Source organism: Erpetoichthys calabaricus, chromosome 16 (genome assembly GCF_900747795.2).
Source record: "Erpetoichthys calabaricus chromosome 16, fErpCal1.3, whole genome shotgun sequence".
Taxonomy (NCBI): Eukaryota; Metazoa; Chordata; class Cladistia; order Polypteriformes; family Polypteridae; genus Erpetoichthys; species Erpetoichthys calabaricus.
In genome coordinates, this window is record NC_041409.2 from 55,859,596 (window position 1) to 55,876,106 (window position 16,511).

At 39.0% G+C, this 16,511-nt stretch overlaps 1 protein-coding gene across 1 annotated transcript in view; it reads left to right on the top strand.

The window, feature by feature from the left end:
• Positions 1-16,511, top strand: part of zc3h14 (zinc finger CCCH-type containing 14) — a 49,888-nt gene that overhangs the window by 27,982 nt on the left and 5,395 nt on the right. Inside the window, exons 8-13 of the mRNA XM_028821463.2 lie at positions 478-578; positions 1,879-2,034; positions 7,225-7,293; positions 8,838-8,988; positions 11,274-11,497; positions 11,589-11,709. Coding sequence (XP_028677296.1) covers positions 478-578; positions 1,879-2,034; positions 7,225-7,293; positions 8,838-8,988; positions 11,274-11,497; positions 11,589-11,709 — 822 coding nt within the window. The remainder of the gene's footprint in view (positions 1-477; positions 579-1,878; positions 2,035-7,224; positions 7,294-8,837; positions 8,989-11,273; positions 11,498-11,588; positions 11,710-16,511) is intronic.

Here is a 16,511-nt window from a genome sequence, read left to right on the forward strand (position 1 = left end):
ATTTGTAAGATCTGAGAGAACTGTGTCTGTCAAAAGTATTCACACAAATGAGAGGTGAGATTACCGTGTGAATGGTTGAAAATGGTTGAGAGGAGGGCGTGACTTGAAAAAATCTCATGGCCAAGGTCACAAGTCGCGGGACTTGAAAAAATCTTCCAAAAAGTCTTTTTTCTTTTTTTTTTTTTTGTGGAGTATTCCGTAAACTTGACCTAACTGTAAGTATAAGAAGACAAGCAAAAAACATACACCTTTTACCATTACAAGGGTCCCATATAAGATAATGAGCAATTGAAACAAAGCACAAAAACTTACCCACAATTAAAAGAAACTGCTAAGTGACAGCTCCCTTGCCAACCTCACCCCACAACCTTTAAACACACCTACACTTGCCCAGTGGAGGTGTGATTTTTGAGTTTAGTATTCCTTTAACTATTCTTTTAACTTTATGGATTTGTTTTCTTTTTTCTTATGCTTTAGGCCAACTTTACCACCTTCAAAACAGGCAAACAAGAATCTTATCTTGAAAGCCATTTCTGAAGCTCAGGAATCAGTGTCTAAAACGACTAGTTATCCACCAGGTGATAAAATGGATTTTATTTATTTTTATATATTAGCAGTTGCTGAAAACTGTAAATACAACAGTATCAGTAACAGGCATATCTTATAATTTGTTTTTAAAGCTAACATTTTAGGTTGAAGGTATAATTTTATTTTGATGTTTTGTAAAGTGTTTTTTTTTTTTTTACACATGTAGTTTGGGTAATGTTTTTCATATTATCTAAATGTATACCTAAAGAAGAAGAATACGTTTTATTATGATTCCAGTTGAAATGCCTTTTGTTTCTGTATAAGTACATTTCTAAGTCATAAAGGATGATTTTATTCTCAAAATATGTCTTGGTCCATTATAATACTAGAGGCAGTCTCGATAACTCTCTAAAAACACCAGATACAAAGAATAAGAGATATTTCAACTTTCTCCCACAATAACCTGCCATCATTTCTTTTATCTAAGGCTAATTAAAGATAAAGTGTGTAGCACTTGTAAAGCATGTCTGTAGGAGTGTGAGACAGTACAATATGTGCTCCGTATGAACATTTCTCCATCTTCCGCACTTTGAACAGTCTGATTCTCACAAAAGTGCACCATTGGAATGCTCCTTTATTGGAGTGGTATTTGCCATGTCTAAATATGGTAGTTCACTAAGGCATCACGTTAGATTGGCATTTGTCAAAATATTAATTTAGTTTGCGAGCAACCATACATTCATTTTCTTAATCTTCTGTTCTAGCTGAGGATCACAGATATTAGCAGTGTAATCCAATTGACTGTAGAGTTTTGTTTTCCTACACTTGCATTTAGTTAGCAACACAATTTGAACATGTGGATTTAGTTTACTTTATTTTAATAAAATATCAGTTGCATAGAATTTGATTTGGTTAAGGAGCTTGTTAGAATAAAGCCTACAACCAATAGAAAACAGTAATTGTGTTTGTTGGTTAATAACTTTTTTCCATTTTCAATAGAGCCATTATGAATGTAATGTGAAGTCAAGCAAAATGACATCTTGCCTGAAGAAGGGGCCTGAGTTACCTCGAAAGTTTGCATATTGTAATCTTTTTAGTTAGCCAATAAAAGGTGTCATTTTGCTTGACTTCTCAATAGAAGCTCCTGAAATTTTGTTTGTGCTCTAATCTGTGTTTTTTGAATATATAAAAAGGGTTGCAGTGCTTCCACATTATAGGTTTTAAATAACACAGAAAACTAAAAATTCAACGAATCGCTTTTAACATAGTGCTTTTGATCTTAACCTTGGAAAAGTCTAACTTTATTGAAGCCCCTATGTGAGTTTTGTTAAATGCTTTTACTCTTTGCAGTTCCACAGAGACAAACAGTCCCAGTTGCCCCGAGAACACGCAGTTTAAGTGGAGAAGAAACTCTTGCAGCCCAGCATGTCCATGAGACCATATACCATACAAACACCAGAATCCAGCTGGACCCAGAAAGAGAACATCACTTACAAAGGCAGTCGGGTTAGTAGGATTCACATCAAGGCATTTCTCCATGATTGTAAACAGTATTTGCAAATAACACTATATTTAAGAAAATGACAGGTGATATGCTTTATTTTATCATATTAAAATACTCTGGTAAGAATGTGTTATTGTTACAGGTTTAAACTTGTTTATATTTTATTCAAAGTTTATCATGTAACATTAATGATTATTATGCAGCTAGCTGTGTAGGCCCGTGCTGTAAAAAGCCGAGGGTCCTAGAAACTAGTGAAATCATCAGAAAAAAAATTGAATTGAAGAGATGTCAGGTAATTGAAAGGAACTACTCTGGGCTTCTCTCTCCTGGGAGGATTTGTTTTGCCGATGTGCTCGCCTCGCTTCTGTATTAGTGGCTAAGCGAGTGACTCTTTTTTCGGAGGTTTCGTTTGGCCGCCGTGCTGGCCTCGATTGTGTATCCTCGGAGGTGGAGCCCTTACAGACAGACAGACACACACTTCTACCGGTAGACATTTACATATAAGATAATCACCTATGGAGGTTTTATTTGCTGCATGATGTATTCACACTAAGTTAGAATTAGAAGTTAATTATTATGGACAAAAAAAACCCAGCAATATGCACATTCTGAACCACAGGACATATGCATTGCATACATATAAAATGTTTTAACATGTTAGATTTACTTTGTGGTGGGCAAGCCTGGTCCACGATGGCTCCAGGCCTTTGTTTCTGCTGATTTGTTAATTGGATGTCTTTGGTTTGCCTAATGAATTAATTTAATTTGCCATTGTGCTGTTGTTGACATTGGTTCATGCCTGTATCATCCTTTTCCAAAATTGACTTGGGGATACTTATCAGTCTCTCTTTTTTTGTCTTTCAAAAATATTATTAAAAGTAGCTATTTAATGATACACACATGAAAATAGGACCATTTTAACTTATTAGCTGTTTTCTCTTTTTTTGTTTGAAAATCATGTTTAGTTGCTTTCACAAGAAGGTGAATTAAAATGAATTTAGAATATTAAACAACTCTTGTGCACTTATAGTGAGAGTATGAGTAAGTATATTTGAAATTTTCAAACATAAAGTAAGCTGCCTGATTAAATGAGCTGTTACATGAAGAACAAGATTTATTTTAAATAAGCAGCTTTTTGTAATTAAAGCCTATAGCCCAGAATTGCCCACCTAAGATCTAGCAAAGTTGTGGGCAAAATTTTTGTGAAAGACTAAATTGTCACTAACGTCTTGTTACAGTGGGCTGTACCAGAACGTAGGGTAGTTTCAGGGACTGTCATTTATTTCTTTTTCTGGCACTGGAAGTCAAAATGTTGTATTATACAGTGCATCCAGAAAGTATTCACAGCGCATCACTTTTTCCACATTTTGTTATGTTACAGCCTTATTCCAAAATGGATTAAATTCATTTTTTTTCTCAGAATTCTACACACAACACCCCATAATGACAATGTGAAAAAAGTTTACTTGAGGTTTTTTCAAATTTTATTAAAAATAAAAAAACTGAGAAATCCCATGTACGTAAGTATTCACAGCCTTTGCTCAGTACTTTGTCGATGCACCTTTGGCAGCAATTACAGCCTTAAGTCTTGTTGAATATAATGCCACAAGCTTGGCACACCTATTCTTGGCCAGTTTTGCCCATTCCTCTTTGCAGCACCTCTCAAGCTCCATCAGGTTGGATGGAAAGCGTCGGTGCACAGCCATTTTAAGATCTCTCCAGAGATGTTCAATTGGATTCAAGTCTGGGCTCTGGCTGGGCCACTCAAGGACATTCACAGAGTTGTCCTGAAGCCACTCCTTTGATATCTTGGCTGTGTGCTTAGGGTTGTTGTCCTGCTGAAAGATGAACCGTCACCCCAGTCTGAGGTCAAGAGCGCTCTGGAGCAGGTTTTCATCCAGGATGTCTCTGTACATTGCTGCAGTCATCTTTCCCTTTATCCTGACTAGTCTCCCAGTCCCTGCCGCTGAAAAACATCCCCACAGCATGATGCTGCCACCACCATGCTTCACTGTAGGGATGGTATTGGACTGGTGATGAGCGGTACCTGGTTTCCTCCAAACGTGACGCCTGGTATTCACACCAAAGAGTTCAATCTTTGTCTCATCAGACCAGAGAAATTTCTTTCTCATGGTCTGAGAGTGGGGCGGCACGGTGGCGCAGTGGGTAGCGCTGCTGCCTCGCAGTTGGGACACCTGGAGACCTGGGTTCGATTCCCGGGTCCTCCCTGCGTGGAGTTTGCATGTTCTCCCCGTGTCTGCGTGGGTTTCCTCCGGGCGCTCCGGTTTCCTCCCACAGTCCAAAGACATGCAGGTTAGGTGGATTGGCAATTCTAAATTGGCCCTAGTGTGTGCTTGGTGTGTGGGTGTGTTTGTGTGTGTCCTGCGGTGGGTTGGCACCCTGCCCAGGATTGGTTCCCTGCCTTGTGCCCTGTGTTGGCTGGGATTGGCTCCAGCAGACCCCCGTGACCCTGTGTTCGGATTCAGCGGGTTGGAAAATGGATGGATGGATGGTCTGAGAGTCCTTCAGGTGCCTTTTGGCAAACTCCAGGCGGGCTGCCATGTACCTTTTACTAAGGAGTGGCTTCAGTCTCGCCACTCTACCATACAGGCCTGATTGGTGGATTGTCCTTCTGGAAGGTTCTCCTCTCTCCACAGAGGACCTCTGGAGCTCTGACAGAGTGACCTTCGGGTTCTTGGTCACCTCCCTGACTAAGGCCCTTCTCCCCCGATCGCTCAGTTTAGATGGCCGGCCAGCTCTAGGAAGAGTCCTGGTGGTTTTGAACTTCTTCCACTTACGGATGATGGAGGCCACTGTGCTCATTGGGACCTTCAAAGCAGCAGAAATTTTTCTGTAACCTTCCCCAGATATGTGCCTCGAGACAATCCTGTCTCGGAGGTCTATAGACAATTTCTTTGACTTCATGCTTGGTTTGTGCTCTGACGTGAACTGTCAACTGTGGGACCTTATATAGACAGGTGTGTGCCTTTCCAAATCATGTCCAGTCAACTGAATTTACCACAGGTGGACTCCGATTAAGCTGCAGAAACATCTCAAGGATGATCAGGGGAAACAGGATGCACCTGAGCTCAATTTTGAGCTTCATGGCAAAAGCTGTGAATACTTATGTACATGTGCTTTCTCAATTTTTTTATTTTTAATAAATTTGCAAAAATCTCAAGTAAACTTTTTTCATGTTGTCATTATGGGGTGTTGTGTGTAGAATTCTGAGAAAAAAATGAATTGAATCCATTTTGGAATAAGGCTGTAACATAAGAAAATGTGGAAAAAGTGATGCGCTGTGAATACTTTCCAGATGCACTGTACAACTGTGCTGTAGAATGGTATTTAATACTAGATGGCAGCTGCTGAGAAATGAGCCCAGTCAAACAAGCAGTATGAAGCTTTATTATTTATAATTTATGAATGCAAGAATTCACTCCTGAGCTACTAGTTTTTGTCATTAAGCACAGCATTTCATATTGTGTGTTGTATGTCTGTGCATCTGTACAATGCTTTTTGGGGTGGTTGGTTTCTTTATCATGCAACCTGTTCACTTTAAAATCCAGCAATATTGTTAATACACAATGGCTGTGTACATGCATTCAATAAAAAACGATTACTCTCCATTTTTATGGGTTTTTTTTTTTTTTAATATATAATTTCATGTTAAGGCTGCAACCAGTCCTGATACTACACCATTTAAAAGGGCAGCACTTTCAAAGTGACAGTGATGGAAAACAGAAACATTTTGTCATATTTTACTAGTAAATGATTGGTATGTTTCCATTCACTTGTCAAATAACTTTCAGACAAACAGTTGGAAATGTGATAAAGGTGCATGCAGCAACTTCCCTCTGAAAACTGTTTTTCTAGACAGCCCAGTGGTGTGGTGGTTACTGCTTGCAGCCTCGAGAGTCTTGAATTGAATTTCCTGCACAGGCACAGTCATGGAAGACGCACGTCCCACCTGCTTTTTGTGTGGGAGTTACGGTTTACTTTGAACATTCAAAATACAAGTGCAGTGGTTTAGGTGCTGACTCTGCATTGGCTGTCTGTCAGTGAATATTTGTGTGTGTGCATGACAGACAGGTGCCTTGACCAGGGCCGGTGTTTGTGTAGAACCTGACGCTGTCAAGGGCCTGCCTTCCTCCACCCTAAACCTGATTGAGGTTTTAAAGCTTACAAAAAGGTAAAAAGTAATGTTGTCACTTTGCACAAAATTATGCTATTTGTACATTTAAAAACAAGAACTATTTTTTCGGTCATTTATTCAGTTGATTTTAAGCAAGGTAAATTATGATGTTTACTTTTGAACATGCCTGTGCTGCTCATTTTAAGGTGTCTTCTGGAGGAGGACAGAACCCAGGATGGAGGTTGAGGCTTACGGTGTGCTAGTGCAGGTGTGCTCAGGCATGCAATCGAGTTCTGTCTTTTAATCCAAAAATCATTCATGTTTCATTATTGGTGTCTCTAAACTGGTTGAGACAAGTGTGTGCGTGGGTATGGGTGTGGGTGACTTTTCCTTGTGATTGCCTGGTGACCTCACCTCATATCAGATTAGAACTTTACGTTAAAAGGTTCTGAACTTACTGTTGCTTCAGTTTACAGTTAATGCTCTTTACTGAAAGACACTATATTAGTACAAGTTAGTGCAGGATAATAGTATGAAGTCCACAGCCTCCACAAACCTTATCCTCATTCACTGTCCCTGACTCTCTTGTTGCTGCACCTCGGGTATCAAGTACTGGGATTCACTCTTGTCTCTGGTTATTATTTTTCATACTTTCTCATAAATTCCTGGTACTGTGCACTATTGAAATCAGACCATGCTGATTAATTTACACAGTAAATAAAGTGACGAGTATAAAATTATATGGTATGACTGTCCGTTGCAGTACAATTTAAAGAAAGTTTCCATATTAAGGCTGTATGTTAAGCAATGACTTCCTAAAGCGGTTTAATGATACAAGCCTATGAAGTTGATTAAGTTGTAATTTTAAATGCATTTTTTGATTTAAATATTTGGGAGACATAGACCCACTTGCATCTAGAAGGAAATAATTCTGTATAATACATATAATTTTATATGTATTACTAAATTAAAATTAAATTGTGCTTAAAAACATACTTGTGTTGGCATTAATTTTACTTTGTGGCTATTTAACCTAAATTTGTTTTCTTGTTAATAGTTCATTCAAGATTGTTGGCATCCCGTCTTCAACTTGACATTCAAGAAGAGGCCTTATTGAAACTTCAGGGTTAGTAATATTCAGCAATGTGTTGACAGATAATTTTGTTTTCACCTAATTCTTATCTTGTATGTAAATCCACAGTTTATAAATTAGAATGAAAAAGTGTAGTCTAGTATTGAACTGTAAATCTGAACTTTCCTGTTTAATTCTGGGTCACTCTTTAACACTAACCTGACTTGTTTATCTGCCTGTGCTTCATATTTTCATAACTCATTTATAATAATTGTACCATCAATTCAATTACTATTCATAAGAGTCCAAAATATTTTACAGAATGTGTGTAAACCTTGTGTGCCGTCAGCTCCATCTTGCTAATAGGTATGAGCAAAGAAGGCTATGCAACAATAAACATTTGTACTGAGCTGTGTTTGGCCTAAGACTTTATTTTTAATGTAATATATTGTTTGGAGGAAGCATAAATATGAAATGATAAAATATTTTTACTCATCAGATTCAGGAGCAAAACAATAGGTACACTTTAAAGATTAATTAAAAAAATTAAAATAAAAAAAGTCATAATTAAGTTGACATTTATCATTTTAGTGAATGGCAAACAGCTCATAAGGAAAAAATGTAAATGTTTATTGAATTTTGTTATTAAATGAATATTAAAAAGCTAAATTAAAACAACCTTCAGAAATTGAAAAGTAATAGTAAAGCAGGTTAGTGTTTAAAAAAAATACAAGTGCATTTTGTACCCACACAACATTTATGAATAAAAGAAATATTCAAAAGTTAAAGTGGATTCTTTACTACAAGAATTGCTTGCATCTCATGCTATACACGTATCTCTACTTACAATCAGATTCCACTGTGATAAGCAGTTATTAATTTTTTTATTGTATATATAACAAATATAAGAGATTACTAATGGAATTGACATTCTGGTGGTATGGTGGAGTGGGATGAGAATGTCAGTAGTGACAAAGCAGACACGAGTGACCATCATTTATGGAAATTAAGCAAGAGTTTTTACTTGTTAAATTGATTTTTTTTTTTTTTCAAAATATGTATTCAATATTTATGCTACATTGTACACTGTGTAAACGTGATTATATTTGGAAAGTGCTGTGTTCCAAGATACACATTTTATGTTCGGTCTCTCCCTGTGCATTCCCTGTGCAGCGTTAGAGAGAGAGCGAGAGAGAGAGACACAGACAGACACACACACACACACACACACACACACACACGTGAGAGAGAAGAAGAGACGCATGCACACACGCGAGAGAAAGAGAGACACACACACGCACGTGAGAGACACGCACGCCAGAGAGGGCCAGCCACATAATCCACTGTAATCATGTTTTACAACAAAACAACAGAAAAATTTAACTCAAAAAATGAACTTAGCAACAAAAAATAGAGTACACTCACGCTCGCAACTTGCAGTTCTTGTTGCCGATTGATGCGTTTTCTTTTTTTTTGCGGTGGGACATCAGATAATACAGAAGGTTGGATAAGCGAGACTCTACTGTACATTTGTTTTGTAAAAAATGGTAATGATTTGAGCTAATTTAATGTTCAATCTGAAATACTTTACCTCATAGGAGTAAGTGAACTGGCAGACATGAAGCCTGACACACGGTCATTTATCCTGAAGAAACCAGCACTGGAAGAAGCAGGGTCCTTGGCAAGCAGATTAGGGACAGAATATGCAGAAGTGAAGCCCACTTTGTCAGAACGCCTGGTACAATCAAGGTATGTTTGCAGTCATTCACAAATGGCATTTTCAAACGTCCGTCGATACATGCAGTATATGCTCCCTGCCTTAACTTGGCTGCTGTGCACATTTTGTAGTTGCTCATTATTGTTCCGCAATGTAGAATTAACAAAACTGAATTAGGATGGATATATTGTAGTCCGATATTTACCAAGTGGAAAAGATTGACGTAATTTCTTAGACGCTCCATTTTTCCTAACAGAACTCCAGTGACACATTGCAACTGTCAGTGTCAAGCATGTTAACACTATTAGATGATGGCTGCTAAAAAGAAACATGGCACCCATTTTATTTATAGTTGGTAGCTGAAACATGCACAAGCAAAGCAGGAGAGAACTCTCTAACATTGTCATTTTTTCTATTGAAACCAAACTTCTGTGTTTGTGCCAGCCTGTGAACAATAATAGATCCTTAGCAGTTAAAAGGAAATATGGCATCGCATTCATGTGCAGTTGCTAACCCAGATGTGCACAACTTACTAAAAGCAAAGAGAAGCCAATAATGTACAGTGTACAACTATTACTGATTTCACTTTTTACTACAGGTAAAATTCCGTTATAACGAACTCCCAGGGACCTAAAAAATATTTTGTTGTAATGAGATTCTGTATTTGTCAGTATAGTGTTTTCTTTAACTTGTATCCAGGCGTTTGCAATCATTTCAATAGCTTCTTTCGCGTTACTTTTAATCTCCTCCTGTCTACAAGTTATGCTGACGAAAATTTTTCTCAGCATTTCCTTGCGATAATACACTTTCAGGGTGCGAATGATGCCCAAATCCAATGGCTGAAGCGCTGCCGTGCAATTGGGTGGGAGGAATTCAACGCAAACATTATCTGAATGTGAAAGCATGTTGTGGGCAGCACATTTATCAGTCAGGAGCCAAATCATTTTTTCTTCTTCATATTGTGAGATTTCTGAACTCTTTTGAGACCCCCCACTCCCCACCCAACAGGAACGACATGCTGAAGTGCGTCCTGAAGCACGATTGCAGCATCTGTGGAAGATTGTTTGTCCGTTGCTGGGGCAGGGCAATAGGAGGCTCACAGTGCTGCAGTGAAGCGCCACAGAAGCGAATCCTAAAAGATCGTGGTCACGCTATAAGTCCCTCTCTTACACCCCACAACACGAGACTGAGTCTCGGTACTTTAGCAAAACCAGCTTTATTACGCTTGAAACAGGAACGGCACGCTTATTTATTGTTGTGTGATCTGCCACTCTGCTATACACAGACACAGCAGTCAGGCAGGATCGAGCAGGTCAGTGATCAAGTAATCCTGTTACATTTACAATTTACGTGCTCCTAACCTTGCATCACCCATCGAGATCTTTTCTGTTTACTTTGGCGGAGAGACGCAGCATATCTGTGAGCCTGCTATTGCCCCGTACAGACGCAGAGATCACACTTCGGGACGCTCTTCAGCTTTCTGACTAGTTGGGGGAGGTCCCAAGAGAGTTTACAAACCTCACATTTTCTTGAATGAGTGCCGCATTAATAGGAATTAGTGGAGCATCACTGAACCACATAAATACGGCTTTTTCAACGTCTTCAAATGCAGCAGTTCACATACGTTTTCTTCCTGAGATTTTTCTACTTTTTTTGCTCTGTCTTTCAAGAAAGTTGACAGTGTCGATGGGGAAATTTCGAATTGACTGGCAACGTCTTTTTCTTTTTGCAGCAATCGAGCGCTGCAAAAAAATTAAGTTTTTTTTTTTTATCTAATATGAACTGTTACCGTTTTTAAGTGTCTGCCGTTTCTATAGGAGGGTGACAATGAGTTAAATTCCAGTGGATGTTTTTCAAATGTTGACGAGCAATAAGTAAAAGGTATCACTGGAAACCACAGAAAACAAAAAAGGCAAAAAAAAAACAAAAACCAGTACAAGGAAAGTTCGAAGAAAGAAAAAAAATGACAATGTTTCTGTTTGGGGATCGTTGTGCACAACTGAGCTGCGACCACACAACTAACTGCTCTGTGGATGATTCATTCAGGCATTTCACGGTCACTTCATTGTAATGAGAGTATCTGCTGAAAGTACTTCATAGTAACGAGATTTCTATAGACTCGTGTCATATGGGGAAACTGTCGGGACCATAAAAATACTTTGTTGTAATGAAAATTTCATTGTAAAGATATTCGTTATAATGGAATTTTACCTGTATTCATTTGCACGGATGTATCATGTTTTCATTCAAAGCAAGCATATCAGAGTTTTCAAAGGCATTATATTGTATTAATATTAATTCATTCTTTCCCTTAAAGGGATGTGGCAGAACCTTTAAGACCCACCAGTCCTAAATTTATTGTAACTTTGGATGGAGTGCCCAGTCCACCAGGCTATGAAAATTATGGCGATGACATGGGAGATCTGATTTTAAAAGAAAAGATGAAAGCAGACAAAGAAAGTTCATTATACTCCCAGCTGGAAAGGAAACGTAAACTGAGACTGGAGCGGGATGAAGTCCAAAATCTTAGTGGTTCAGAAGGTACAGTGGTTACTTTATTTGAACGTGTAGTTTGTAGCAGTTTTTTTTGCAATTGCAGTAGTATTTCTAAACAGTTCTATTTATTTTACAGAGGATTTTGACAAAGAAGCAGGGAATATGAAACATCAGAAAGTAACAGAGCGCTGCAGATACTGGCCTACATGTAAAAGTGGTGACGAGTGCTTGTACCATCACCCAGCAACTATGTGCAAGTAAGAATAATACAGCTAGGAACAATTATGTTGACAGTTTGTCTGTTTTGCATGTCCGTTACGTCTTAATGACTTTCTTTGGCAGAATTCTGTTTGTATTGTATTCATGTTCTTGAGAAGTAGAAACGTTCCTGTTAAATTGTACTGTACTGAAATTCCCCGCCAGAAACACTGACTTTTAATTTTAAAAATGAAATTAAAGGCCTAGAATGACACAGATTAATGTACTACACGATGTACATGTATTTTTAGTTACTGAGTTAGTTTATTAACCTATTGTTGATATCACTTAAACAATAAACACAACATTTCAGTTGGAATATCACAAGCTTTAATTTTACAATACAAATCTGTTATTTTCTGTTCTCAAGATGCAGTGTAGCTTTTAACTGTGTATACAGTGCCATACAAACGTGTTTGCCACTAAATTTTCTTTATTATTGCAAATGTTTGACAGAGAATATTTTCAGATCTTCAAAGTCCAATATTAGCCTAATAAAAGGTAGACTATTTTTTTTTTTTTTTTAACTTTTATTATCTTATAAGAAAATGTTTTTAGGGTATTGTTAGACAGATACAAGAAAATAACCCAAGAGACAATAATAATATGACTTATAAGTGCTGTTCAGTACACACACCTGTAAAACATGACACAGTTCAGCAGGATTCCCACAATTACTAGAAATCCAGGAATAAAAACGTTCTTAAATGTGTTGCTTTTAAGCTTTGGGAACCTAAACCTGATGGCAGTGAATGAAACACAAGACACAGAGGCCCATGATTGTCCTCCTTATATTGTAATAAACTCACAGTGACAGTCAGCTTCAGAGTGTAGGATGTGCCCGTCCTCATGTGAGCTCCTGCAGTCTTTTGTATACAAAATAAAGAGAAGAGAAGGGAGACATCAGCCTCAACTCGATTGCGTCCTCTGCATCACCTTGTCATACTCTGACTTTGTGTTCTATTAGTTTAAAAAGTCCACAAAGCAGCCCCACCATGTTGGGGCCTGAACAGGATTTATAAATCAGTTGATCGACTAAAATGTGAGGCCGGGTTGTACTGCGGGCATACAAGAATCCATCAGACAGCAGTCTTTCATACGTTTTTGATCCTCGTACAGCAGACTCAGAACTTGAGCTGTGGCGTCTTTGTTCTGTATTCAAACTGGAAAGGGTACAGAGAGGCCTAATTTTTTGTTTACCAGCTCTCTGTTAATCATCTTTTAAAGGATTTAATTATAGGAGAAATTAAGGCCAACAATCTGGTCATTTAAGGTTAAGAGTTCTAAGATGTGCAGTTTTGATAGTCAGCCTTAACCCCTGACAGTTCGGCATCATACCTGCTTTTGCTGTGAAAGGTGGCCAACATCATCTTCCCATTTCACTATGAACCCAGGCTATCAGTCTGCTGTCCATTCTCCATCCTCTCCTCCTACTTAAGTTTTGTCTGCCTCATTTCATCTCTTTGTGTAATACTTGCTCTTCAGTTTTTTTGGAATGTCCCCATTTTTCCTGCTTAGCAGTTCTGTTAAGTCTTTAGTAATCCACAGTTAATTCCTGGGATATATTTTAAGAGATTTAACTGGGGTGTGTTCTCTCTGCACACATTGTTTCTGGCAATCGCTTGCTTATATCATTGTTTACTAGGGGGCTTTGCCCACTGCTCACTTCGCTTGCCAACTCCCTTTCCACCACCCAGCCTGTGCTATGCGCCAGCCATTTCACATCTCTGCCACTCACGTTGTCAAGAGGGGGGCTGAACGCACCCCAAGGAGACGCGGTCGCTCCTCCCAAACCCCCTCTTAAACTCTGATTTTTTTTTTTACCTCCTCTTTGCTTGATCAGCTGCTGCTGCCGTGCCACATGATCTGCATCCCACACAGCACTTTGAACATTTAAAAACCTGTACAGCAGCTGTCCTTTTGTCTTATTGCCTTGTCTCTCTTCTCCCCCAAACATCCTCTGCTCCTATTGGGGGTCCCAATCCCGAGGCGTGCCCCTATGAAGAGGAAGATTTTCTGTTCTTTTAATTGAGAGACAGAACTGTCCCCTCCGACTACACACGGAGCTCGATTCACTCCTGAAAGAGACTTGTGTTTGTCTGAAGTGTCTGAATAACATTTCTGTCTCTAAAATCTCCTGTGTACCTGCAACTCTGTGACCCAAGCGTGACAGTGTATGTGGATTTCACTTTCACCAAACAACAAATCTTTTAACTCTCGCGGATACGCCTCTTCCTTGGGCAGAAATACTACTTTCCCCTGATGGCAACACGAATTAGACGATCTACAAGTCTCTGACTTAAACTTACATCTGAACAATCTATTCAATCTCATTTTGCTGTTCCGTTATTTCACTGAGTAATGATTTCCATTTGTTTGTGCTAATGCAATCTTTACGATCATTTTTTTGAGACTTTCGAATTTCCGTACTTCCATCATCTCTAACCTGCTCTACATGAGTATTGAGCCAACGTTTTTGAATTCTTTACGACGTTCTACTTTGTCATCTACTCTTTGCCTTTTATTTCTGGCCCCGGGTGTGTTAAATTTCTTGGCACAAAGTCTCATCTCGCAGGACGTGAAAGTGTTCAGTCTTCAAAAGATCACGTCTCGTTGCAGGATAAAAAGTCTCGTCTCCCAAGATTTGTTATTATAATAGAGAGGTATAAATGCAGACCCCCCACAGGGATGTGGCTTGCCGGGTATGGCGGTCTCTACCAAGTGCACTAAACCCATCGGTTGTGAAATCGTCCTCAGAGTCATTTTTCATTAGCAAAGTTTCTGCAAGTGCCATAATGCACAGATGTCTGAAGTTTGTCCACTTTATTCTGTTGAGATGTGGAGACTAAACATTTCCTACTGAATAAAAGTCAATACAGTAATCCCTCGCTATATCGCGCTTCGCCTTTCGCAGCTTCACTCTATCGCGGATTTTATATGTAAGCATATTTAAATATATATCGTGGATTTTTTGCTGGTTCGCGGATTTCTGCGGACAGTGGGTCTTTTAATTTCTGGTACATGCTTCCTCAGTTGGTTTGCCCAGTTGATTTCATACAAGGGACGCTATTGGCAGATGGCTGAGAAGCTACCCAACTTACTTTTCTTTCTCTCTCTCTTGCGCTGACTTTCTCTAATCCTGGCTAGGGGGATTGAGCAGGGGGGCTGTTCGCACACCTAGACGATACGGGCGCTCGTCTAAAAATGCTGAAAGATTATCTTCACGTTGCTACCTTCTGTGCAACTGCTTCCTGAAGTGACATACTGCACGGTGCTTCACATACTTAAAAGCCAAACAGCCCTATTGATTTGTTTGCTAGAGATTGTTTTCTCTATCTATGTGACATTCTGTGCTCCTGACACGCACTCCTTTGAAGAGGAAGATATGTTTGCATTCTTTTAATTGTGAGACGGAACTGTCATCTCTGTCTTGTCATGGAGCACAGTTTAAACTTTTGAAAAAGAGACAAATGTTTGTTTGCAGTGTTTGAATAACGTTCCTGTCTCTCTACAACCTCCTGTGTTTCTGCGCAAATCTGTGACCCAAGCATGACAATATAAAAACAACCATATAAACATATGGTTTCTACTTCGCGGATTTTATTTCGCGGGTGGCTCTGGAACGCAACCCCCGCAATGGAGGAGGGATTACTGTAAAGGAGGGCTTATCCTCTAGAATTTTTTTTTATCTCTGGAATGCATTTTCCCCTTCTGTATTCTTTCTTGTTACCTGATTATTCGATTTTTAACAAGTTACTGAATTAAAAATTGCCATCTGATTCACTAAGAAATGAGGGGTTAGATGTCTCATCGGGTAGGTTCCAATGAAGCAGGTATTCTCTTCTTTATGTAATCCATGCCAGCTGATTTGGAAGAGTGGCATGAATGTGAAGAAGGTGGTGTGATACGAGATGGCACCAGGTGAGACAGACAATAACCAAAGTCAAAAGGGCATCACTGGGAGTCAGGAAGACACGAGGTGACCGTCCAGAAACACACTGAAGTGGTAGAGTAGTGAACGTAACAGGTAAGGCAGGCCGTAGCTAACACTGAAGACTTGACCAAAGTGCCGTTTAGCTTCCAGTGATGCTAATGGAGGTGCCAAGAGGAAGAACAGCGCAGAGATGAGATCAGAGACGGACACAATGGTCAAAACCAAATGAAAATATGTAGAAATGGGAATTGCCATAAAAGGTGGCACAACTAAGTATTAATAGCTTGATAAGTAAGTTCATTTAGAAAAGTCACATCACGTGTAAGATTTTGGTTGACAAAGTGTAAACATTCATCGTAAAGTGTTTGCATTAACAGAGGGAAGGTGTTTTTTTCATGACGCTGTGCGTCATCTTTGGCAGTTCTTTGTTACGCTGGCACTGCCATTTTCTTTCTATTTTCATCGTTCTTGAGCTTTTAGGGGCCGACTGGCCTGTTCTCATCACAATTGCTCCAGTGTTCTAATATGTTGCTCGTCTTTGTGTCGCCGTTCAGATCAACTTAAAAATGATTCTCACTCAAACAGCACATTTCCTTTTTTTTATGATTCTATTATGTTGGCAAAACAAAAAAAAAGTCACCTTTAAAAAGATCTAGTTTTGACTTTAAGTGATTTGAAATGAAATATATCATCATTTGGGGTAGGATTTGTTATTCAGTACAATTACAGAATTGGTCAGGGGTCCGAATTCTTTGGCAGGGGGCTGTGTGTGCCACTGCCACATTATGTGACGAGGTGACTGGTACTTTCACGATAAAGTAACCCACACTGCAGCTTGACTTATTTGTATCACAGATGCTCATAGTT